Raw genomic sequence first — 27,014 nt, forward strand, 5'->3', positions numbered from 1 at the left:
GCACTTAGGACGGAAGAATCCCATGCACTGCTACAGACTAGGGACCGAATGGCTAGGTAGCAGTTCTGCTGAAAAGGACCTAGGGGTCACAGTGGACGAGAAGCTGGATATGAGTCAACAGTGTGCTCTTGTTGCCAAGAAGGCTAACGGCATTTTGGGCTGTATAAGTAGGGGCATTGCCAGCAGATCGAGGAACGTGATCGTTCCCCTTTATTCGACATTGGTGAGGCCTCATCTGGAATACTGTGTCCAGTTTTGGGCCCCACACTACAAGAAGGATGTGGAAAAATTGGAAAGAGTCCAGCGGAGGGCAACAAAAATGATTAGGGGTCTGGAGCACATGACTTATGAGGAGAGGCTGAGAGAACTGGGATTGTTTAGTCTCCAGAAGAGAAGAATGAGGGGGGATTTGATAGCAGCCTTCAACTACCTGAAGGGGGGTTCCAAAGAGGATGGAGCTCGGCTGTTCTCAGTGGTGGCAGATGACAGAACAAGGAGCAATGGTCTCAAGTTGCAGTGGGGGAGGTCCAGGTTGGATATCAGGAAAAACTATTTCACTAGGAGGGTGGTGAAACACTGGAATGCGTTACCTAGGGAGGTGGTGGAGTCTCCTTCCTTGGAAGTTTTTAAGGCCCGGCTTGACAAAGCCCTGGCTGGGATGATTTAGCTGGGAATTGGTCCTGCTTTGAGCAGGGGGTTGGACTAGATGACCTCTTGAGGTCCCTTCCAACTCTGATATTCTATGATTCTATGATTCTATGATTCTATTCGTAATCAGAACCTTTGGACTACATATCAGTACTGTAACCTCATCATAGCAAGATTAAAGCTAATGTTAAAAAATTATGTTAAGAAAAGAGCATCTGTACATCTGGGTATAGTGCTTAGATTATCCACAAATACAAAGTTTATTTTTAAAGTTATAAAATACATATAGTGCATAATCAGCAATAATCCAAATTTAGGTGAATAACTTTAAGAATACAGTTTAGATATTAGCATCCAAGTATTCAGGTACATCACTCATGAAAAGTTATAGAGAGTTGGTTTTAGAAAGCAAATATAGCAATGAATGAAGATTGTCCCTCAGTAATTGAGAATATAGCGTAGGTTGTCCATTTAGAAAATACATTCCCTCAGAAAAGTATTTCAGTGACTTTCCCCACTGCACTTCTCATCGGCACTCCAGCTCATCCCTCCTGGTATTGCCGATGTCCAGTGATGTGTTCTATGTAGATGTCCCTCAACTACCTGATAGCGTCCAACACCATGACTTGCTGCATCAGTCGAACATAGCACTGACCGATTCCGCATTCTCTCAACACTCCCTCATTACTGGGGTCCCATGTGCCCAGGGCTCTGACAATCAGCACATGTGTCTGAACCTGGTAACCCTGAGCTCTCAAGGTTTTGGCCATAAGGGCGTATTTCTCCACCTTTCGAGCTTGGGCGTTGCAGAAGACCGGGGTCCTGTTCTCAAAGGGCACTGTAATGTCTACTATCATGATCTTCTTCTGGTCCTCACTGGTAATGACGATGTCCAGTCATAGATGGCTGTCGGTTCTGGGGATGGCAGAGTTCATGGCCACCTTCCCTACAGGTGGCGGGATGGCTCTGAGTAGGCGATCTTGGATGACTATTCTTTCCCCAAAAGACAAACAACTTTTTACACTTCAGCAAACTGTGCAAAGTCCCAGCACGGCCAGAATTTAAAGTTTTGCAAGGTATATGCAGCACTATTCTACCAACTCACCCTTAGAATCTAGCTTTGAGAGAGCTTGAGTGTCTCTCTGGGGAAGGGAAAGCAATAAAGAGGGACTTGGAATCCAGTTAAGAAAAGCTGTTTTATGTTTGTAAGTACAGATGTACCAGAGGGCACTGCTATTATTTTGAAAGGATAATACCAAGTTTGAATAATACCATGTTATTGTGTATGGTATGTATAGGAACTCCCCTATTTACGCAATTCTTTGTGTTTGTGAAGCAGTTCCACTTCATTATTTCCATTTAGTATTTTGTTTAAACTGGTCACCAGAGCTGTAAATGCTCTACACATCTTACCGCTATTAAATCTACATTTTTCTTCATCATTTTTAATTAGATTCCTTTCACAACAGTCTGGATTGACATTGTTCAAATATTTATCTCCAGTTATCCATCCAAAAAGTTATTTGGGAATTCACTTTATTTGCCTGACCCTATAATTGAAGGACTGCTCTCGAATTCAAGAGAGTTGTCAGGTTATGATTATGTTGGAATTTCATTCATATCTGACTTTCTGAAGGTGCGCACAGTATTAATACAGTGACTGTGCTTTTCTGATATGTGTTGCTTCCACCAACACCCACATAATTGAAACTGAAACATTCTAAACCTCTTAACAGTTCATTAATTTAACGTCTGTTTAATTCCCCACAACTGAAGTGTTTTAAACAGTGAATAAAAATCCCTTTCTCTTCAAAGGCTTCGTTTTTCTTCTTGATTTGCAAACTCATAATTTCACTAGTTCGTCAGGGCCAGCAAGACCCAACTTTTTAAATGTAGAAGATAAGCAAGAAAGTTTTTACACATCATGAAGCAGCAAAATCAGCGTGAGCCTTTTTTTCCCCACCCAGTGAAAGGTATTTGTGAAAACCTGATCATGTTTCTGCAGGACAGAACATTCTCCAGGAAGTAATAGTATTGTTGTAACCATCCTGACTGAATGAGGTCAAACTCAAATATAAGTCAGGTCTGACTTTCTTTCCTTTACTTCTAGAGACTTAGCTGTGAATCTTGTTGAATGTCAGAAAGTCCCTTTCCAGCTGCCCTCCTGCATAATGCAAGTAAATCCTACAACTCTGTAAGAACATTTATACATATACACAGACCGTGACAAGTCACTGTCTGTGCACCACCAAGTAGGCTGGTTAGCAAATTGTGTGCTTGATTCTGCACAACTGCCATGTACAGGTGGGAGCACAACACACAGAGTGATTAGAGTAAGGGCCTTGTGTTCAGTTCCAGTTTTACTTTGAAATTAGCCCAAAGATGTGTTTCATACTAAATAATACTTTAGCTCAGCATACCTGAAAGCATAAGTCCATCCATGGCTATAATGTAAGAGAAACATCTCAAGGTCTTTCTATTCAGATACTTCATTTCAAATTTAGGGCACGGGGGAACTTTGAAGGGTCTCACATGATGGATATTAGTCACTTTACAGTACTGATTTTCAAGTGTTTTCAGTCTCCTATTCCAAAGGCAGCCCTCAAACAGCAGTAGGGAGTCTTTGAGAAGTCACTCCTGTTACATTGGGTCGCACAACCTGGTCCCAGCAAAAAAATAAAAGTCAAGGATCTCAGTTCAGTGAGTTAATTTGCAAGTATCCTGAGCAGAATAGTTTCACAGATCCACAGGGTCTGGTCTATGCCCCAGCCTGTAACCAGGCCCTTGGGAGTGACCCCCTCCTCCCGCCACCCTTAATGTGCCAAACCCCAATCGTTTACACAGTTCTACTGGGTCATGCCTGTGGCCTCCAAGACTGAGCCTAGGGGCTGTAGCACTCCTACTTCACACCATGAGCTCTGCCCAGTGGGTTCAACTGACACAGACTCCTGGTCAGAGGCTTTTACATTCTTCAGGGATCAATGCACCTCAGCAGGTATTTTCAAAACAGAATAGGATTTAGTATACGGGAGCACTGCATCAGAAGGCCTTAGGTTAGCACAGAGAAATAAAGGTTAAGACATAATCCATTCTGGGCAATCACTGCAATCAGCCATCCAAGCTGCTATGGACTCCATTTCAGGCTCTGTCTCTGTCTTTGTCAGTCCAAGGTGAGAACTCTGTGTCTCTCTAGAGGGAAGCATTTAACCCCACCGTCTGACACCTTCCCCTTTCTTCTCAAGCTGGGGCCTCAGTTCAACTTCCCTGTGGAGCGGTGGGGGGGAAATCTCTTTCCACGTGGTTGCTAGATATGAGTGCTCTGGCCATTGTGGCTTCTGCTGTCTTTTTGGATTCTCCATTGATATGGGTCACTTTTGAGCCAGGACCCATTCAGCCTGTCCATGACAGTTACATGACAAAAACTCTGTCGCCTCTGTCTCTGTTCAGCCCCAAGAGCAAATTTAACCCTTTTGCGCTGACTGGGTAACAATGCTAAGTACAGAGAGAAACTGAGGCACACAGGCATAATAAATATTACAGAAAATTCTCACTTCGTCACATAAGGAAAGCTCAATCTCATGAAAGTTGGACTGCCCTTGATAACTACATTTTCCAACACTTCCTGCTGAAGTATGTGATTTTTAGGACTTATTGCCACTGCTATATGAGTCTGCTTGAAACTGCAGATCTGCTTTCCAAATGCTATTGCTGCCCAAGAGAAAAGGAAGCCTCACCTCACTCATTCTGGTTTGTTTACTAAGTGTTGTATCTGTTTTCCACTACATGTGATGAATACACCAATGCCTTGTATAGAAAACTAGCAGGACTCCCATTAGGGTGACCAGACGTCCCGATTTTATCAGGACTGTCCCGATATTTCCTTGTTTGTCCCGCGTTCCGACCAACGTTAGGTTGGGACACTGGACAAACAAGCAAATACTCTGGATCCTGGAAGTGCTCGCGTCCCCCGCTGCCCCGACTCCGTCCCCTCCTTCCCCCATTGGCTCCCTCCCCGAATCCCCGCCTCTTCCCCAGGCTTGCCATTCCTCCTCCTTCCGGCGCTTGTGGAGGGAGGCCCGGGAGACGCAGGGGGAGCGCGGGGCCAGGGTGAGTGAGAGTCCGGCCTGGCCACGAGTGCAGGCAAGACTCAGTCGGGCGGTAGGGAGAGTAGGGGGGCGGCCCGCGGGGCCAGGCGGCGGCCCAGCCCCGTTCTTTCCCCTGCAGGACCCGAGTGGGACGGGGGGGCTGGGGCCTGCTGCCCCCACTCTGGGGCTGCCGCAGGATAGCACCAGCTGGGAAGCCAGCCCAGATGCGACTGGCCAGGGGCTGGGTGCAGCGTGTGCGCTGCTGGGTCCCCGCAACAGGCCCGGGCTCGGGGGGTTCGGGCCCGGGCGCCAGAGCCGCAGCCGCTGAGTGCCATGGCCGCTTCCTCCCCCGCGGCAGTGGGAGCTGCAGCAGCGGCTGCTCCCGAGTTCCGCTGCCCGGGGGGGTGGAGAACAGCCGCCGCCTGGCCCCGCGGGCCGCCCCCCTCCTCTCCCTACCACTCAACTGAGTCCTGCCTGCTCGGGGCCAGGCCGGACTCTCACTCACCCCGGCCCCGTGCTTCCCCTGCGTCTCCTGGGCCTCCCTCCAGCGCTTGTGGAGGAAGGGAGGAGGTGTTTTGGGGTTTTTTTTGCCCTGCCCCCTCCCACCACACGCTCCCTCCTCACCCCCCCCGTGTCCCGATATTTGACTTGGGTGATCTGGTCACCCTAACTCCCATAGATGCACTTTTAGTGTTTCGACCATTAGGCAATTCTCCCAGTATGATTGGCCTTCCTTGATATCAGACACCTCATGCTCAAAGATTCCATTGTCTCTCTTTTATAGCTCTGTAAGCAGAGCTCTCCGCTGACATCTAGTGATGAGCTGTGGAGGACGACTTCAGGAGCTGATCTCGTTTGCATGAACACATTCACCCTGCCTAGGTGCGCAGCATGATGGGCTTGCTTGCCCAAATGATCACTTTTGGCTGGTGTTGGACCTCCAGTCTCCTTGTTATTGGGGCAGGAGGAATAAAGGGTTGTTATCCTTGTTCTGTGAATTGAGGGCAGCAGAACTGTACTTGGCATAAAACTTTCTTACAGACAGTATTCCGGGTATCTGACTCCACATCCTTGTTCAGGAACAACAAAATATATACCAGCTGGTGTTCTATCAAAGTATTAATGGTTGCAGCTTGCCAAAAATAGTGCATTAATTTCTTTCCTTTTTTGTAAGAAGGAACAGGTTCTGGTGAGGATTTTTCTTAGCCGGTCTACAAATATAGTAGTACAGATTACCAATAAATCTTTCAAATTTACCTCTGTTTTTCATTTAGCAAAGTACAGATGTGTAGAGCTTCTAGACCAAAGGCAAGATCATTGCTCAGTTCAGTAAAAAGCAACAGAGGGTCCTGTGGCACCTTTAAGACTAACAGAAGTATTGGGAGCATAAGCTTTCGTGGGTAAGAACCTCACTTCTTCAGATGCATTTGAAGAAGTGAGGTTCTTACCCACGAAAGCTTATGCTCCCAATACTTCTGATAGTCTTAAAGGTGCCACAGGACCCTCTGTTGCTTTTTACAGATTCAGACTAACACGGCTACCCCTCTGATACTTGGCTCAGTTCAGTGTGTAGCAAGTAGGTGTGTATTTTAGTAGCTCATTGTGGTAGACACAAATCCAGCAACAGTCATCCCGGTTCCAAAGAGCTTAGAATCAGTCTCCATGGAAGATATACAACTGTCTCGACCATGCAGTTGGTTTATGTGCATGAGTCACATAGCTACAGGGTTAAACTGACCTTGAGTAAAATGTCTAAAATCTGCACAAAAATGTTCATTGCTATTGTGAATTACCAGATGCCATTCTAGCAAATGGAGCATGCTTGAGATAGTTTCAGACTGCATCCATCAGAAATAAGGGTAAAGAACAAGAACACCATGAACAAGAACAACCTTGATAAACCTGCGTGTCCTACAGTGCTTAGCTCCTAATATTGTCACTTAGGAAAGGCAGAATATGAAAGGTTTGATCTAACTCCCCAGCTACCTACATGAGATGATGAGCAGTGGTCTGGGATTTAACAAAAGGATGCACATACTCCAATACTGAACATACCAGAGCGTAGTAGGTTTCTGGGGACTTGAGTGACCTGTTCTGCATATTTAATACAAGCTTCATTTAATGGTCTACATCTCTTTGGTTTACATTCTTTGCTCTTTTGTCAGTGTTAGGGTTTTTTTTTTTTGCATTCAGTCAGTTTATTGTGTGTCCCCAGGGTCTGTCTGCTCTTTGCTAATTCTGATTGTCAGCCTAATCACCTGGCAAGAATTATTTGAAAATCAAACTATGTTTTAAAACTTCCAATTCTGAAACAATTTCGGTACCTTCTGCATACAATTCTGAAAGTGGAAAAACCAGTCTGTCTAGAAAACAAGTGCTTTAAACACTATTGAAATTCCTAGGCCTTTTTTGCTTTGCCTATGAAGGTTACATGTACACTACAGCACTTACAACAGCGCAGCTTGTGATGGAAACGCTCTAAGCCGACGGGAGAGCTCTCCTGTCAGCTTAATAACTCCTGCCTCCATGAGAAAAGGTAGCTATATCAGTGGGAGAAGAGTTATGGGGGACCAGGTAACAGTCTTCAAATATGTGAATATCCATTATAAAGAGGACTATGACCATTGTTCTCCAATATCCACTGAAAGCAGGACAAGAAGTCTGCAAATTAAGAAGGGCTTAATTTGCAGCAAGGGAGATTTTGGTTAGATATTAGAGAAAAGAATTCTAACTATAAAGATAGTTAAGCACTGGAACACACATCCAAGGCAGGTTGTGGTATCATCATGGAGCTTTTTAAGAACACGTTGGAACAACACCTGTCAGGAATGGTCTAAATTTGCACCAGCACAAGAGACTGGACTTGATGACATCTGGAGGTTCTTTCCAGTCCTGCAGTTCTATGATTCCAGGTTCCTTCTGTGCCTCAGTTTCCCAATCTGTGAAATGGGGTTAATGATACTGGCCTCCTTTAAGTGCTTTGAGATCTATGAATGAAAAGTGCTGTATAATTATGGTATTATTATTATTATTTTCCTTAAAACGTATGGTGTACTTCACTGGAGCTTTTTCATCAGCCAACAGCAAAATCTGGTTCTTTGTCTTTATCCTGGACCCTGATACCTGCCCAGCCAAAGAATCCATTCCATGTTTTTCCCAAGACCTTGCTAGGCCAGGACTTGAGTTTCAGTGTTGATTTTGGGCATTCAACCACGGTGGATGTGGTCAAATCTGACAATTCATTACATTAATAAATTCTTCCTCAGTACTAATGGCTACCAGTGAGCTGGCGTACAACAGCCACATCCTTCCTAGCCCTGCTATCCTGATGTGAGACAATCTAGGTAGGAGCAGGGAGGGTTTCAGAAACTTAAAACATGGCCATTGGCCTGCTGGATGACCTAGGGGTTTTACTAGCTCCACCAATCTTGACTGAAACCATGAGCAAGTCACCATTTGTAAAATGGGTGTCCGGCGAACATCACCTAAGTGACTTCCCTGTAGGGAGACTTCTTGAGGGTTGAGATTACCTTGAGTTCCTGCAAAAGACTCACTCCTGTGGGAAGGCAGTAACGCTTGAATAACATGGACTGTAGTACACAGTGTCTCAGATTTAGTGAGGCTTATTTAATGACTTTGTGACTTTGCACTTCTATCGCAGCTCTTAACAAAGGGGATCTCAAAATATTATGTTACCAAATTACATTGAAAATTGCAGGATGATGATAGACTCAAGGTTGACATTGGAATGCCTCAGTCTCTCAGATCTCATCTATATGTGGATACGGTCTCATCACATGATTCCTTCCACTTAAATCTTCAGGAGAGCTAGTGCGTGGGGCTGGGGGAAGGTCTACTTCTGGGTGCCACAGAATCCAAATCTGCGTGTAGACCTGCCGCTACCTAGATCTTCTGCCATTGCCCCTTGTTCTAGTGTGGCTGGTAAGAACAGCTGTAACAGCCAAGACCTTGGGGAAGAATCCTTTGATCCCCTACAAAACCTCTCTGTGTCAAGTCCACCTATTTGGACTTGGCACTGATCTGAACTGCTGGCAGGCAGGAGGGGAACTATTCCACCACCCTTATGTCCTTTCAATTCTGTTTAAGTAGTCAATTACTTTTTTTTTTTTTTTTTTAAACACACCACTATAAATTTGCTGTAAGGAACACATTTGTCAGAGTTAAGTGTGAAAGCAGTTAGCAGTCGCTTGCCCTGCTACCACCATATGTGTTCCTCTTCTCTGACAGACTGACGCCTGTGCTGTGTCCCACTGCTCCCAGCATACTTATAAATATAATAGTTGTGTTGGCTAGCAGTAGGAGGTGTTCACACTACAGGCCCTCAACTGAAGAAGTCACACTTTGAAACAACTTTTTTGGACAACACAATGCTATATTCCCTCTCTTATCAAGTGTTGTAATCATGAAGCACAAAGTTAACAGTCGGAGCATAGTGCTAGGAAATTCAGTGGTCTCATCGCAAGAATGAAATTGGAAGTCTTGTTGCCTTCCCAGAAAGGCATACCAGAGTGGGTTACATGCTACTAAGGGCACCTCTACACTGGCAGAGTTACAGCACTGGCAGTTACAACGCCGCTCAGAGAGCGCTGAAGGGAAACCGCTGTTGTGTGTTCACAGTCAGCTGCCTGTTCAATAGCGTGTTCATACTTGTGGCACTTGCATGGGTATTCGGAGCGGTGCACTCTGGCCAGCTATCCCACAGAGCATCTCTTCCTCTTCTGCCGCTAAGAGTTGTGGGAAGGTGGAGGGGGTCCTATCCCAATGCCCCGTGATGCAGTGCTTCGCATCCCAGCAATCCCTGTGCTTCTGTCCGCATTTGGCACCATCTTTCAACGGTGTGTACTGCATGCTCTGCCTCTTCGGTCTGCAGGAATGGATCCCGCACTGTTGACCAGTATGCTGCTTGCTCTTACTAACACACCACGAATGGCAGTGAAGTTATTCCTTAAACTATAAAGGCAAGAGCAGTTCAACATTGATCTCGCCATGTGTAGTAGCTACGACACGAGATTGCTTGTGGCATTCACGGAGGTGCTGACCACAGTGGAACGCTACTTTTGGGCTCGGGAAACAAGCACTGAGTGGTGGGATCACATCGTGGTGGACGTCTGGGATGACGAGCAGTGGCTGCAGAACTTTCAGATGAGGAAAGCCACATTCATGGGATTATGTGAAGAGTTTGCCCCAGCCCTGCAGCGCAGGGACACGAGAATGAGAACTGCCCAGTCATTGGAGAAGCACATGGTGATTGCACTGTGGAAGCTGGCTACTCCAGACTGCTAGCAATCAGTCGCTAACCAGTTCGGAGTGGGAAAGTTGACCATTGGACTCATATTGATAGAAGTGCGCAGGGCAATTAATCGCATCCTGCTCCAAAAGACCATGACTCTGGGCAACATACGTGACATTGTGGATGGCTTTGCACAAATGGGCTTCCGTAACTGTGGAGGGGCGATAGATGACACGCATTCCAATTCTGGTACCAGACCACCTAGCCACCGATTACATTAATTGGAAAGGGTATATCTCGATTGTTCTCCAGGCGCTTGTGCATCACTGTGGCTGTTTCACGGACATTAATGCAGGCTGGTCCGGAAAGGTGCATGACACATGCATCTTTTGGAACACTGGCCTGTTCAGGAAGCTGCAAGCAGGGACTTCCATCCTGGACCAGAAGATCACCATAGGGGAAGTCGAAATGCCCATTGTGATCCTGGGAGACCCTGTCTACCCGTTAATGCCATGGCTTATGAAGCCATACATGGGGCACCTTGACAGCAGCAAGGAGTGGTTCAACAACAGGCTGAGCAAGTGCAGAATAGCTGTTGAGTGTGCTTTTAACCATTTAAAGGCTCGCTGGTGCTGCCTATGTGGGAGGCTGGACCTGGCCGATGACAATATTCCTATGCTTATAGCCGCGTGCTAGGTACGCTTCATAATATTTGTGAAGGGAAGGGTGAAAGCTTCACTCAGGCCTGGATCGCTGAGGCTCAGTGCCTGGAGGCTGAATTTGAACAGCCAGAGACCAGGGCTATTAGAGGGGTGCAAGGCGGGGCCATAAGGATCAGAGATGCCTTGAGGCAGCAATTTGAAGCTGAAAGCCACTAATATTTGTTTCTATGCTAGGATGCAGTGATTGTAATGCTAGGAGGTGACTGTGATTGGTGCAGATGATGCACTGTGAAGGTTTAAGAAAACTGCCTGTTGATTTGGAGGGCTCTGTTTGCTTTCAATTAATGGAATAAAGTTTGCTTTCAAACCAAAACAATTCTTTTATTAAAAAACAACAATCGGAGGAAAGAGACAAACAAAAAAACACATCAGCACTGTGGCGGGAGGGCCCCAAGAGGAGGTGGGGTCCTGGGACGGTTAAACTTTTGCGTATGTCCAGGTATCATGCAGCCTTGTCCTTTGAGTACAGTGCAGCGGGAACTGTACTTCAGCAGGACTAAACTGCAGAGGGACAGGTGTTGAGTGCACTGGGTATTGGGAGTCCCTAGGGCTGGACTGTGATGGGGCACAAGTGGAATGCAGCGGGTTCAGACTGGAGCCAGCAGGTTGATAAGAGAGTGTTGGCAGTGTCTGGGGGGTGCATGGGAAAGAGTTTTGTGATAGCGGCTGCAAGGGAGGGTGGGGGCAGAGCTGCTCAGTTTGCAGTTCTAGTAGTGCCTGGAGCGTGTCCGCTTTGCACTCCATAACTTTTAAGAGCCGCTCCGTGGCTTCATTCTGGCATGCCACATTCTCCTTTTGGTCCCTCTTCTTGCTGTTCCGTCACTCCTTCAATTCTTGTTTTTCATCAGTGGAGTGCATCATGACATCACACAGAAAGTCCTTTTTAGTTCTTCGTGGACACTTTCTAATTCTGCGCAGCCGTTCAGCCCACGGTGATAAAGAGGGAGGTTGGGCTCCCAAGGTCATATCTGCAAAGCCAAAATGCAACATTTTACTGAAGCAGTACTGTTTGCAACACACAGATCACTGATTCAGTGATTTAAAACACAGCCACTAGTCACATACCTGTCACTGACTGGCTGACCCCAGGCAAGCACACATGAGCCACAAGACCCCCAAAATGGTGAGTAACTGCAGGGGCAGGGGAAATCAGTGTTCCAGGACTGTACTGTACACGTGGCTCTCGGAGAGAGCCAGCACTGTAGGGGGGGGGCCTTATAATCATTACTGTCCCCACACTTTCTACATAATATGTTCATTATGGAAGATATCTCACTGCTGAGGGTGAGCAGGGAATCAATGGAGAGTCTTCTCCAAGACTGCAGCTTCTGCCCTGACCCTTATGCGGCTCGCCTGTGTGCAGCAATGTTCCCCCCAGTGACGGCAGAGTGGCATGGGAAGGTTACCCCTTAATGAGGAAAGAAACAAAGCAGCTCTGCCAAAGAATCTGCGGCAGCGGATTGCCCAGTGTCTCCATGAGAGTTTCGTGGAGATCTCTGAGGCAGATTCCCGTGAAGTGAGGGAGTCAATCAACACCCTGTTCCGCTGCTCAGACTAGGCATGTGGTGTATGTACATCATACAGACACAAGCCTGCTTTCTGCAACCCTCCTGCCCCCAACAACTTGCTTCAGCGATTCTCAAAATCAAAGCCACTTACCAGGGGCCTCGTCTCCTGTTTGCGCTTTGCCAAGCTCCGACAGTTGTGACTGGCTAGCCTCCTCCGGGGTACAGAAGAGCTCCTGGTTGCATGCGTCTCTGACCTCTGAGTCGTCCTCTGCCTCTGGGTCCCCCTCCCCCTCCACATCCTTGTCCAAGATTTCCCCCTCCTGGCTTGGTCCATTCTAGACTGGCACGTGAGCCACCAAAGTATCCACAGTGGCCTTCGCAATGGAGGTGGGGTCGCCGCCGAGTATCGCATCCAGCTCTTTGTAGAACCGGCAGCTCGTGGGCGCAGCACCAGAGCGGCGGTTTGCCTTCCGCGCCTTGTGGCAAGTGTTCCGCAGCTCCTTTGCTTTGACCCTGCATTGCAGTGTATCCCGGTCATGGCCCCTTTCTGTCATGCATTGTGAATCTGTCCGTTGGTATCATAATTCCTATGGCTGGAGTGCAGCTGAGACGGACAGCTTCCTCTCCCCAAATCCTGATGAGGTTCAGCAGCTTGGCATTGCTCCAAGCGGGGGATTGCCTGGTGCGTAGAGCAGGCATGATCACCTGGAAAGATGCGGTCAGACCACTGCACATATCACCAAGCAAACAGGAAGGGGACTTCCAAAATTCCCAAGGAATTTAAGGAGTGGGGCTCACGGTTGGTCACCTGAGGGCAGGGCAGTAGCGTTCAAACCAATGACCAGAGAGGCAAGAACAGGCATTGTGGGACACCTCTCGGAGGCCAATTGCAGCACTGTAATCAACCAGGGTGTCTACACTGGCACCACGGCGCGGTAGCCCCAGCACAGGAAGCTGTATGCTTCTCGTTGGGGTGCTGTTTTTACAGCGCTGCAACTGTTCAGTTTCTGTGCTCTAAGTGGCTTGGCAGCATGTACACCTCAGGAGTTACACCGCAGAAAGCTGCTTTACTGCGCTGAAACTTGCTAGTGTAGACAAGGCCTAAGGCTCTCCATCTCTGGGGAGAAGATTGTAATTGTGTTGCTCTTGGTTGCCCCTAGCAGCCTATTCAAGCAATTCATCCTGAAAGCAGCATATTGAATCATGGCACACAATGTCAGTCGGGGCTGAGTAAAATGTTCAAAACAGTCTCTAGCTGAGAATTGTTTTGTAATTCTGGGGGGAAAAAAGCCTTTTCTAGGATAGCTTCTACCAAGAGTTCACGTGACTTTTCTCAGTGGTTTAAAAAAAAAAAAAGAGAGAGAGAAAAGTTAGGGAAAAATTATCTTCTATTTCAGAACATATAGCATTCGCTATTTCCAGATTCAAAGTTAAAGAATTGGAGACAGATGTTGTGGAGGTGACACTCTTGTTACTCATCTACTCATGCCCTTTCTCTCTCATGTTTTCACTGTAGGAACAGAACTGAACACAAACACATCCCTAATTTTGTTCTTATAGCAAGCATTGGGTGTGCGTAAGACTTACAGATTGATAGTTGAGTTGCCTTCCACAGATGGAAAGGGAATTTAGATTTAGTGTGAGACTTTTCTAAAGGGGGTGCTGTCCATGTGACTGTCCACATTTATTAAAATCTCCTGGGGTTGGAATCTCGGGGTCCATCTGTTCTTTACTTCCTTGTATGGTTCTGTTCTGTGAGGTAGACGAGAGTGGAGAGTGTCTTAATTTCATTTCTTGGCTCATGATAAGTCAGAAATGAGAGGTTATTTGTTTCAGATGTTACATTCAAGTGATGTCAGACAAATATTCAAGAGTGAATAACCTGGCTGAAACATATTGCTGTCTTCATCCGAATTGAAATTTAGATAAAATGAGTACCCCAGAAAACTTAATCTACTTCCAAAATGGAGTACGAGTGTCCACACAGGGAGCTATTCCACAACATCTATTCCAGGCTATTTCATGGTATAGACAAGCCCTGATATAGTCACTGCCAGCAGGCATGCTAGAATGTTTACTTGACTTCTTGACTTTCATTTTAATAAATACATAAATGCATATGACTCTGAGAAAGATTTGCATAGCTTTAAAATCAAACTTACATTTGCAGAACATAATGCAGTAATTATAGCTCTTTTAAACCATTTGTGGTCGGGATTAGTTTCCAAGCAGCTGTTCGGTGGAACGTAAATAGACAGCTCGGGGAAGATTTAATGGGAATCCTTAAGCTTACAGAAATAACTTACATGCACAACTAACTGCATTCAACCTGTATGTAAAATGACCATATCTTAAAAATAAAATTGGGACATTTTTGTGGTGACACTTTTTAAAGTCATGAAATAGTTAAACAATAAAAGTACTTTAGGTGTGCTGCAGTCATTACCGCAAGCATCTGAATCAACAGCAACACATCCCACTCTCAGAATGGAAGATCCTCCCCGCCCCCAGTAAATTAGTGTTCTGAACTAGCTTATAAAACACTGAACACGTCTAACATTCATTCTGAGCAAAAAAAAATGTTGATAAGGTCCATGCTCGTTCAGTTATTTCTTCGCTCCAAATATTTCATAACATCAAATACTCATTCAGCTTAGACTGTTAATTGTAAGCAAAGTAAATTCTGCTCTGAATAGTACATCTAGATGAACATTTTGTGGCTATAAAAAAGTTTGAAATGAAAAGTTGGAAAATAACAGGTTTACTGAAATGGAAGACAGTATATGGGTTTGCAAAATGCACTCCTAGCATTTGTTGTGAAATTTTTTTTGCAAAATTTAGTACCTCAGAAATTGCCTTTAGTTGCCCCATATTTTTTAAAAAGGACTACTGATTGTTGTGTGCCCAAAATTCGTAGGTGTCCAGCTTGAGACTTAAAAGAGCCCTAATTTTCAGAGGGTTAGTGGTCAGCATGTCTGGAAAATTGGCACCCCAAAATCACTTCACTACTTAAAATCTTGGCTCCTATACAGCATTAACAAAATACACATTGTTCACTTTCTTCTCCCAAAAAGCTCTAGTCCAGGGTATGTCAGTGGAGTTTAAAGCTGTGGTTCCTTTTTGCCTCCTCAAATATTTCTATTTAAAGATTTCAACTAATGGCAGGAACATAGCAAGCCCCTCCCACAGTTTCACGTGACATACTAGAGATTAAGGTATAGTGATGCTGCTCCAGTGTGCTAAAGAGCCACTAGATATAGCTAGTAAATGACACCGCTTGTAATCAGTTCACTAGAAAATTACCCCCTTTCTAGGAAAATAATTACATGTAATCCACTTGAACACATAATAGGGATCTGTGTTAACAAAGAACAGTGAAACTGGATATTGAAGTTGTATCAGGCCAGTGCATTAAATATTATCAAGCCAAAGTGAAGGCTTGGGCTTAGCTGACCTGGCTTTTTCATAAGCATTGCTTTGCTGTTCACAAAAAAATGATGTGTCTTATGACAACTCAATGTTTGTGTGTATAGAAACAATGTTGTATAAGGTATTAAGGTGGTTTAAAAGGTGTAAATAATTATATAATACTAAAATTATGCAATTGAAGGGGAAGATGCCCTACATTTCCCTTTATGGGTTAAAAAAAAATTGGTTACTTTAACTTAATTTAGACAGCATGTGGTAGGATTGTGATGCTTTGGGGGTTCACCCAGACTGGTAAGGGGTTCTGTCACCGCCTGTTATGCTATACAAAGCACACGAGATCTTTTATGGGGAGAAGGCTAAAGCCCTGCATTTATTGAGAATACAGCAGTTAGCATATGCTTTTCAGTTACACACACCATGCACACAGTCCTGCCAGTTGATGTTTATAGTTACCAGTCCAGAGTCTGGATCAATCTAGTGGCCAGCCAGATTAGTTGCAGAGGGGAGCTGGGCTCTGTCAGTCACGATCCGATGCTCTTGGAGTGTGGCAAGACGAATCCAAAGTTCCATGGCCAACCACCCTGTTCTTATAGTCTTTTTCTCTGTTGAAGTCTATGGATCTTGCTGTGTCAGTTTCTGACCGGTTACTTAATTGGTGTTATCTTTTGATGTTAACATTCCAAAACACCTCGAAGAGGGTCATCCTGTCCTGGTTTTGATTTAATCAATTATCTTGTCTTTAGGGGTGCCAGCCTCCACCTCAGGGTCGTCAATCTACCCTTCCTTAATTATGGAAACGCATTGATGGTTCTCTAGTGTTGTTAAGTCTCTTCACTCCTTCTTCCGTGACCATTTGGCTATAACAATGGCCTTCACACCTTATCTTTTCCTGATGCATGCATTCCCCATTCACACAGTCTTTTACAGAGGCCTTTGAGAATACAAACAGACGCATTTTATATTGAGCAAAAGACATAGTAAATTAAGCCTTCCTAAATCTTATAATCAAAACAATTCACATTGGGGCCCAGGCCTTCAATGTTCCTCAAGTCTCCTTAACATAGACACAATACAAGATCCTGTCTCTTACTTACTAAACTTTAAAACAAAGAAATGTATATTTAACTAGTGTGCCTACTTTGTAATACATACAGAAAACCATAGTAGACTTTTACTAAAAATATCTGGGACAAAATGGGGATCTGAGGGTCCCCCCCAGTGCCTGAAGCCGGCAGTTGCACAGGGGCTAGGGATACCTCTGCCACCTCCAGCTCTGGGAATACCCACCGGCTCCCGTGAGGGCTGGGAAATGCGGGGGTTCCTCCACTATCCTGAGCTTGGGGGTTCCCCAATCGCCCACAGGGACAGGGAGCTGCAGAATACCCCCGCCACCTGTGGTGGTCCTGAGCTCCAAGCCTCTGTGGGCAGCAGGGTACCCTGCAGCTCCCTGCCCCTGTGGGCGGTTGGGGAACCCCCAAGCTCAGGGTAGTGGAGGAACGCCCGCATTTTCCAGCCCTCACGGGAGCCCTTGGATTCCGTGACCTCCATGACTAAATCGTAGCCTTAATCATTAACAATATTGCATTATGTATGTACAGTTATATAAGTGTGCTGGAAATATGTTCCTTAAATATGGTCAGACTAAGCTAGGGTGACCAGATATCCCGATTTTAGAGACACAATCCCCATTGGGGGGGCTTTTTCTTATATAGAGGCACCTATTACCCCTCACCCCGTCCCAAGTTTTTACACTTGCTGTCTGGTCACCCTAGACTGAGCACTGCAAGTATAGCGTATAAACAGGTTTGTCCTAAACGAAGAAATGTGGATTCACCAGTCTACCAGGTCAAATTTTGTAAGCCAGAGACAATGAATATACATTGCACATGAGCATGGGAGAATTTTATCTGGTGATACACTTCAAAAGAATACATTTGAAAGGTTTACTGGACTATTAGAAGTGAAGAGAACCCCTGAGTTATCCATCACTTAAGGGACAAGAGGCCAGCACTCTTGGAATCTGTGTAAACATAGATCCTTCAGCCCGGGTGGGGTAAAGATGCTGAGAACTGGTTGTAGACAAGAAGCTGCCTGAGACCAGGATTGTAAATTGCTACGTTTTAGATACTAGAAAGCATATTTTTACTTTTGTCTTGTTTGTAATCTTTTTCTCTTGGTTAGTATTACTTAATGTATGATGTTGTGAGCTAGTGAGGAAATCTCTCTCTCTGCCCTATCTTATTTGTAATTCAGAATAACCAACTTACTATCCATATCTTGTTTTCAGTGAGGTCAAGGATATTTCAAAGTACTGGGGAGAAATGGCTTTGTGTACAGGTCATTGCGGGCTGGCATACCATATGAACTGCTGAACTGAAACAGACCAATTCTCCATCAAATCTAGTATTCTGTCTCTGACAGTGTCTTGTATTAGATGTGTTCTAGGAAGGCACCTTGTATGTTTTTTTTGCATTTTTATAGAATAACCTGTCCATTGGTGCAGTATATTTCTTCCTAAGTTTATGTGGTTGGCTTATTTTAATGATACAGGTTTGTATCACTTCAATTTTGATCCTACATAATGTAACTGCGGATAGGATATTCCTCATGCTACAACTTATATAAAAGTCTCTGCGACAGGTTGGATCACAGAAACCCCCTTTGGGACGGCAATCTCCGAGCCGGTTTTCCCTGCCAGCTTGGAACTTCAGTCCCTTGCCTGGTTTGAGCCAGACACGCTTGCCTGCTGCAAAAACAGATCCAAGTCTGAACCACGTCCCCCACAAGCTGCAGGCTTAACTGAAAATAGCTTAAGAAGTGCTCCTATCTCCAGCCCTCAGCTACCCAACTCTCAGTGGGGTCCAAACCCCAAATAAAATCTGTTTTATCCTTTATAAAGCTTATACAGGGTAAACTCAAATTGTTTGTCCTCTATAACACTGATAGAGAGATATGCACAGCTGTTTGCCCCCTCCAGGTATTAATACTTACTCTGGGTTAATTAATAAGTAAAAAGTGATTTTATTAAATACAAAAAGTAGGATTTAAGTGGTTCCAAGTAATAACAGACAGAACAAAGTGAATTACCAAGCAAAATAAAATAAAACACATAAGTCTAAGCCTAATACAGTAAGAAAACAGATGAAACATCTCTGAGGGTGAGATTTTAATAAGCTTCTATCACAGACTGGACGCCTTCCTAGTCTGAGCACAATCCCTTCCCCTGGTACAGTCCTTGTTCCAGCTCAGGTGATAGCTAGGGGATTTCTCATGACTGCAACCCCCTTTGTTCTGTTCCACCCTCTTATATAGCTTTTGCACAAGGCAGGAATCCTTTGTCCCTCTCTGGGTTCCCACCCTCCTTCTAAATGGAAAAGCACCAGTTAAAGATGGATTCCAGTTCAGGTGACATGATCACATGTCACTGTAAGACTTCATTACTCACTTGCCAGAACACAGGAAGACTTATAAGTAAACCATCTACAGTCAATTGTCCTGGTTAATGGGAGCCATCAAGATTCCAAAGCACCATTAATGGCCCACACTTTGCATAATTACAATAGGACATTTCATATTTCTAGTTTCAGATACAAGAATGATACATTCATACAAATAGGATGACCACACTCAGTAGGTTATAAGCTTTGTAATGATACCTTACAAGAGACCTTTTGCATGAAGCATATTCCAGTTACATTATATTCATACATTAGCATATTTTCATAAATTCATAGAGTGCAACATCATAATCTCATCCTCTCAATCCTGCTAATCTTTTGGCCTCTCGCATGGCAGTAGTTCCAGAGGTTAGACATTGTGCAAATTATGTCCTCCCCTCAAGTCTTAATTTCTTGTTAATTTCATTGTGTATTCATTGCCTCCAAGCAGCACGGGTGATGATCCTGACAGATTTCACAGTAATTACTTAACACTTTTACAGCACCTTCACCGACACAGATCTCAAAATACTTAAATAAGTTTATCCTTGCAACACCTCTGTCTCTGGAGTATTATTCCCACTTTTATAAATTGGATCCTCATGTTAGGCCAATAACTTTACTCTAAGACTGCATGGGAAGTTTGTGGCAGAACTGAAAACAGAACCTCCTTTACCCAAGTCCAAGTGTGTTTGGACTGGAAGACCATCCTCCCCGTTTAAGGCTTTGTCTTCATCAATTCAAGGTTTGTTTTTTATTTACAGTGAAAAAACGAACAAGTGATAGAATTTTACAGTGAGCTAGGTGGAGACAAAGCACTGGAGGTGTTTACCTTGAGATAGCTAAACAAGGTCAGCACTATACCTCCATCTGGGCTTGACCTCACCTAGTTTACATGGCAGTAAAATGTAAGTGCCTGGTCTCCTGTTTCCACAGAGGGATAGTAATACACAGTAATTATCAGCCGGTGCTAAAAAACACAACAACCCTTTTCCTGTCAGTGAGCCTTCACAAGTAGGGATGAAGATCCTGACAACTTAGTTAGGAGGCATCCTGAAAGCATACAGAAAGATGTGAAGGTGGTAGCCTATCAGGTTGCATTCTTCCTTCTGAGAATATATTGAACCAGAGTTCCAGCAGTGTATTAAGGGTTATGTTGGCTTGAATTTCTGTCAGAGAATAAAAAAACAAAAACAAAAAACAGTAAGATCCTGACCTGCGGTAATAAAATCTCATTATTTAACCTGGGTCTGTTGGTCCACCTCAATTCCATTCCACCTATCCAAAATAGTGTTCCTGTGTTTCATTACACAGCTGCTGCATTTCAGTGATGGATGAAGTGGTACACTGCGTACATTACCTATTAGTAAGCACTTGAGTTTTGAAAGGCAAGCACTATAGATCTGCATAGTGGTAACATTAATGCTCTGCGGAGTTCAAAGAAAATGAAACAGAACTGAATGTGGTATTGTTTTTGGCATTTTGAAAGCATAGGATTTGTCCTACTGAATTTGATCACTGGTCCATTCCCAGTGCTGCAGGCCAGGGGGAAAAGAAACCTTATAATTCATGCACACAACAGATCATCTCCGGCACTGACTGTATCTAACACGTGGCTTTGTCTTTTCCAGACAGCGCAGACAGTGCTACTCGTGGTTGCTGTATTCTTGATTTCCTGGCTGCCGCACCACATCATCACCATGTGGGCAGAGTTTGGTCAGTTTCCCCTGAACAACATCTCCTTCACTTTTCGCATCATCTCTCACTGCTTAGCCTACGGGAACTCTTGCATTAACCCCATCATCTATGCTTTCCTCTCGGAGAACTTCCGCAAAGCCTGCCGGCAAGTCTTCACCTGCAAGTTCCTCCTGCAGCCAGCTCCGGCTGAGAAGCTTGTGAGAATACGCATGGAGAACTTTTCTACCACCCACTCAACGACTAATGTGTGACCTGGGCATAAAAAATGAAAATACATTTCAGTAGACTCTACTGGAAAAACAGAAGATGGGGAGAGTAAGGGGGGCCCCACTTGTATAGATAGGATTATGGAGCAGAGTGCCTCAAGAGTGACTCATTCATCATGTCAATGGAATCATGAGCATTCTTTAATGCAGCAGTTAGCATACTTCACACAGGAACAGCTGGTCCAGTTGTAGCCTGCTAACCACTAGATTCTATACAGCAGCGGTGCTCAGACACACCACACAAGCTCCTAAATACTTCCAGATTCGCACAAACAGGCTGAGGCCTAAGTTTAGATGGAAGGTGGAGTTTTATCTGATAAGAAAATAATCCAGTTCTGTGTCCTTCAAAGAGCAGTCAAACTGATGGGGCTGAATACAAACTGGGGTGTGGTTTATTTTGGAGCGATTGCTTGAAGTAGTTAGGAAAATGTCTTGTTGCAAAGTCTCTAATGTTACTGTTGTATCTTAAATCACATCTGGATGTCAGTGTTTCTAGTGTATGTGAACTGGATTTATTTTTAATTAATTTGCTGTACTTGGGTCTCCATTCTTCATGACAGGTTTTCCTAGCCCTCTTTTGACAGAGTAAAAGAACTCAGTGCATTCATGTAACTGACTAAAGTCACAAATTACGTCTCAGAGGTCTGAGCATTTGTATTTGTCTGCTTCTTATCGCCCTGTATATTTCCTGGCTTGAATGTTAGTACCAGTTACATTCAGGAGAACGTTATCAATCATTGTCTCTAATGCTGGTCTGTTTAGAACCAGCGAGGGGGAGAGCGCAAGATTTAAAACTAAAACTCTTAAAAGAGTATATTGTTAAGTGTCAGTGTCTTTCTGTTCAAAGGTATTGTTTACACAAGGTTTTGTTTGTACACATACTGTGAGCATGCCTTGCCAAAGCATCAACTGTATCGTAGCAACCATCGTTTTGAGGCCTTTGAACTGAGCATTATTGCTGTATAAACCTGATGTTTGTAAATATACAAAGTGCCATGCTAGTTCATTTTTTACAGTGTGGCTGAAAATTTTATTTTTTTCATTGTTATGTAATTTGAAAACTATTGCATTAAACGTTGTGACCTGCAATTCAGATTGAGTTGTGTTGAAATTACCCAAGAGAAGGGTATTCTGCTCAAGGGACTTGCAATGTTTCATGAAAATGGTTTTATTTTAACAACTATCTTTATTAAGGTTTCATGTATGATTTTCAAAGGGTTAATAAATGGTTTATTAATTAACCTATGTGCCAAACAGGTTGCTTATAACCACCTATAAAAGCTTCTACTGCTATAATCATAACATATACTAATGTCTGTAATATGGTTATTCTACCTGTCAATCACTTAACCCTTTACAGTTTATACCTTAATATGGGAGCAAAACATCCTTCATAAATTTACTGGGATCTTAAGACCACACCAAAAAACTAAGGCTCTCTTCACTTTCCCTCATCATAACCTGAGGGCAGAATTATCTTCTCTGATCCACAAAGTGGATACCTTATTACACTTCTTCGCTCATTTCCTTTGAAGAACTCTTGATATCAAGGAAATGTGTGTAATGAGGAAAAAAAGAGCATTATCTAGTAGTTCCAGCATGAGACTGGAAGTCAAGAGTCAAAACTCATGTAAACTGAGAGTCAGGGTAGCTCAATTTTCCCCTGTAACAATGGGGATGCTATGTACCTCCATAGTGCCGGGTGGGAGCTTAAACTGGTTAATTTCAAGAGCCTTAGCTAATATACAAGATGTTCTATTCACAACGAAGATTTGCAACAGTGAAGAATGATGAATTTTGTCCTGATAACTTAATTCCACAATGAGAAGTTTAGTCCATTGTGTGCAATATCTACATAATGGGAAGAAGATTCAAACTCTGGTATCACAAATCCAAAACAAAAGCCTTTACTAAAAGTAAAAAGTCTGCTCCATCTTCTCAGCTGGTAGACATAGCCATTAAACCTAAGAGGGACAACACATTCCATTAGACTGGTGCCAGCTGAATATAGAGGCTAATGAAGTAAGCTGCTACAATATAGCTTTGTCCCTTGTCTTGTATTAGATCAAAGACATTTAGATACTACATGAATTTCAGAATATGGCTCCCTTTCTCAGTGAACCTCTGACAATAGACTGTAATAGAGAATCAGGCATTAATTAAGCGTTTTGCCATCAGAGACATGTAATTGTCCAAGCAAATAAATATACAGCCTCCCTCTTTAGCATCAGACATTCTAATGCTGATGGTACATCGGTCCTGTAGAACAGGACTTGTAATCTTTTAATGGAGCACAAAGCACTGGAAACAGGAATCTGAAAAGGAGAAGTTTGAAACCAAATAATAGCATCTAAGGCCAGAAGGACCTCCAGATCATCTAATATGATCTCCCATGTATCAGAGACCACCAACACTTTCTAGCATCTGCACACCAAGCCAGCAACAAAAACTTAGACCAAGTTAATTACACCCCTAAGAAGACTAAACTATTATACACCACAGGCAGAGAATAGGACCGAGGTTCACCAATTCTGGATGCATTGCAGTAACAAGGGTTTAAATGAGATATACTCAGATGATCCTGACAAGCAATCCACACACCAACCTGTAGAAGAAGGTGAAAACGCCCCATAGGTCACTGCCAATCTCATCTGAAGGAAAATTACTTCCTGACTTCACATATGGCGATCAATTAGATCTTGAGAATGCAAGCAAGAACCAGTCAGCTAAGCACCTGAGAGTGTAAATGCTCACTACCACCTCAGCACACCAGCCCACGCCATCTAGAATCCCGCTGCCAGCTGTGGCCATCTGATGCGTCAGAGAATGGAGATAACTCCAGCACGTGCGTGACTGGCTGAAGCCCTGAAACATGAGTTTTTAGGATCAGACATAAACCAGAAGGAACCCTCAGGGCTGCCTCCCACCATCACACAATCCCACTCATAAATTTGTCCAGCTCTCTCAAAACTAGTTAAGTTGTTTGCCCCCACAACTCCTCTGAGGAGGCTACTCCAGAATCTCACTCTTCTGATGGTTAGAAACCTACTAATTTCCAGCCTGAATTTGTTCATGACCAGCTTATACCTATTTGTTCTTGTGCCAGTGTTGTCATTTAGCTTAAAAAGTTCTTCACTGTCTCTGAGGTTTATCCCCCAATGTATTTATAGAGACCAATTATATCCCCTCTCAGCCTTCTTTTTGCTAGACTAAACAAGCCATGCTCTTTCCAGTCTCCTCTTATAAGACAGGCCTTCCATTCCTCTGAACATAAGTAGCCCTTCTCTGCACTTGTTCCAGTTTGAATTCATATTTCTTGAACATGGGTGACCAGAACTGTACACAGTATTCCAAATGAGATCTTACCAGTACCTTATACAACAGCATTAATACTTTCCTATCTTTACTAGAAATGCCTTGCACGATACATCCTAGGATCACATTTGCCTATTAAGTTGCATCCCATTTCTGTTACTCCAATCTTCTAGGTCATCCAGTTCCTCCTGTACAATATTCTGATTCTCTTCTGTATTGACAATGCCTCAGCTCACTCCTACTTTTTGTACCAAGATCACTAATGAAAACATTAAATAAGACTGGCCCTAAGATTAATCCCTGAGGAACTCCACTAGTAACATCCCTCCAGTCCAACAGTTCACCTTTCAGCACAACACACTCCCCTCTGCCAGTTAGCCAGTTTCTTACCCACCTTATAATTTTGTTCACTAATCTCTATCTTCTCTAATGTAACTAATTTCCCATGTGATACCACAACAAATGCTTTACTGAAGTCCAACTATATTAACTGCATTTTCCTTATCTAAAAAATCATTAAACTTGAAACGCGGTATCCTATTTTTCTTAGAGAACCACATTATTATTACAGACTGTGACATGAAACATAGAATTATAGGCTTTCTTTACGTAGGGCGACTGTAATGGGGGTCGCATTTATCTCTTGCAAACGCCCCATGTCCAAGTGCATGTGACTGCATTCACTCTCTAAGTTTGTGGTGGGTCTATGGTGACTCAGCCCTCTGGCCAAGTCACACACAGTCTGTATGTGAAATAAAAAACCCTTCTGGGGGAAACAGTCCAACCGGGGGGACCTATCCCAGTACCCCTCAGTTGGCCTCTCTTTCCTGGTAGCCCTCCCTGGGCTCAGGCCCTTAATTAGTCCATCAGTCTTTAAAATGGCCTCAGCCCTGGTATTGAGCCGTACTCTAGGGCAGTGACTCTCAACCTTTCCAGATTATTGTACCCCTTTCAGGAGTCTGATTTGTCTTGTGAACCCCTGCCCCAAATTTCACCTCAGTTAAACTACTTGCTTACAAAATCAGACACAAAAATACAAAAAAAGTCACAATACTATTACTGAAAAACTGCTGTCATTTTTACCATATAATTATAAAATAAATCAAACTGTAAAATATTGTTCTTACATTTCAGTGTATAGTATGTAGAACAGTATAAACAAGTCATTGTATGAAATTTTAGTTTGTACTGACTTTGCTAATGTGTTTTATGTAGCCTGTTGTAAAGCTAGGCAAATATCTAGATGAGTTGATGTACCCCCTGGAAGATCTCTGCGTACCCCTGGCTGAGAACCACTGCTTTAAGGCTCTCTCCCTGGAGGCAATGTCCTCACCCTCTCTGCCCTTTTGGGCCCCAGCTGTCCTGCTGGGGCTCTAAAAGAGTTCATTTCCCCTTATGGGATGCATTAAAGTCGAGAAAAAAAGAACAGGAGTACTTGTGGCACCTTAGAGACTAACAAATTTATTAGAGCATAAGCTTTCGTGGACTACAGCCCGCTTCTTTAATGGTTTGTCGTGGCAGCGGTGGGCTGGTCTCATTAGCTTGAGGGGTGGTGTCATCCGTCTACAGGGACTACTAGAATCTTTAACCAATGAAACTGCGACCCTATTTGAGAGTCAGGCCGGGGAAATGTCCCAGCTGTGCCAGTTAGCTTTGCAAAACCGAATGGCTTTAGACATAATGTTAGCAGCCCAGGGAGGAACTTGCGCCCTCATAAATGAAGAATGCTGTGTTTTTGTAAATTGACACCTACTCTGACACTTTTCAACGTACCAAACATCTAAGGGAAATGGCTAAGAACTACTCCTCTGGCCAGCCACCTTATGAGTGGTGGGGAGCCTTATGGAATTGGCTGCCTGGATTTGGGTGGGTTAAAAAACTCTTGGTGGGTATTGTTGGAGCCATAGTAATCCTTATAATTCTGTGTTGCTGTATTCAGTGTGTCCCCTCCCTCATAGACTCATGTAGGTCAGTTTATTCTTTTCCTACTTCAGCCAAGGGCCTTACTCCCTTCGAGTTGGCCCAGGCTGAAATTGCCAAGCGACCCTTGGCTCCTTAAAATGGGGTGTAGCTTTTGGTAAATAGTTATCCCAAAGCTACAAATGGAGGAATGCCGAGTCTGAACTTTTGATGAGCTTAAACTTAACCCAGACTTGATGTCTCTGTCTGAACTTTTTAATCAAAGCTCTGATCTGCGAACTACTCATGACACCCCCCTCCCCTTAAGTAGCCATCTCCCCTTTTCTTTCTTAATTTACATTTTAACCTGTTTTATCCTGTAGAATCTTGATTGATTATGCATGACCATTATGATCTGTTAATCACTTTGTTTACTTCTGTGTATAAATATTGATGCTCACCCCTAATAAACTTGCCACACTTACTCTGAAGCCTTTCAAGCTAAGGATAGTGTGAGCCCGTTGATCAACGAATTGGTGTCTGGTCTCTGACAGATTGTGAGCCCTATACCAACTCCGCATGAACTTGGGTGTGAAGTGGGCTGTAGTCCACGAAAGCTTATGCTCTAATAAATTTGTTAGTCTCTAAGGTGCCACAAGTACTCCTGTTCTTTTTGCGGATACAGACTAACACGGCTGCTACTCTGAAACCTGTCATTGTAATTTGTTAGTCCAATTCTACCACTGGAAGCCCCCC

At 43.9% G+C, this 27,014-nt stretch overlaps 1 protein-coding gene across 1 annotated transcript in view; it reads left to right on the forward strand.

The window, feature by feature from the left end:
• The window catches only part of LOC117886766 (galanin receptor type 1-like), a 39,103-nt gene extending 17,235 nt beyond the window's left edge, over positions 1-21,868 (forward strand). Inside the window, exon 3 of the mRNA XM_034788810.1 lies at positions 20,712-21,868. Within this exon, the coding sequence (XP_034644701.1) occupies positions 20,712-21,029 (318 nt within the window). The 3' untranslated portion in view covers positions 21,030-21,868. The remainder of the gene's footprint in view (positions 1-20,711) is intronic.
• Positions 21,869-27,014: the final 5,146 nt, after the last annotated feature.

Source organism: Trachemys scripta, chromosome 13, assembly GCF_013100865.1.
Source record: "Trachemys scripta elegans isolate TJP31775 chromosome 13, CAS_Tse_1.0, whole genome shotgun sequence".
In the NCBI taxonomy this organism is placed as follows: Eukaryota; Metazoa; Chordata; order Testudines; family Emydidae; genus Trachemys; species Trachemys scripta.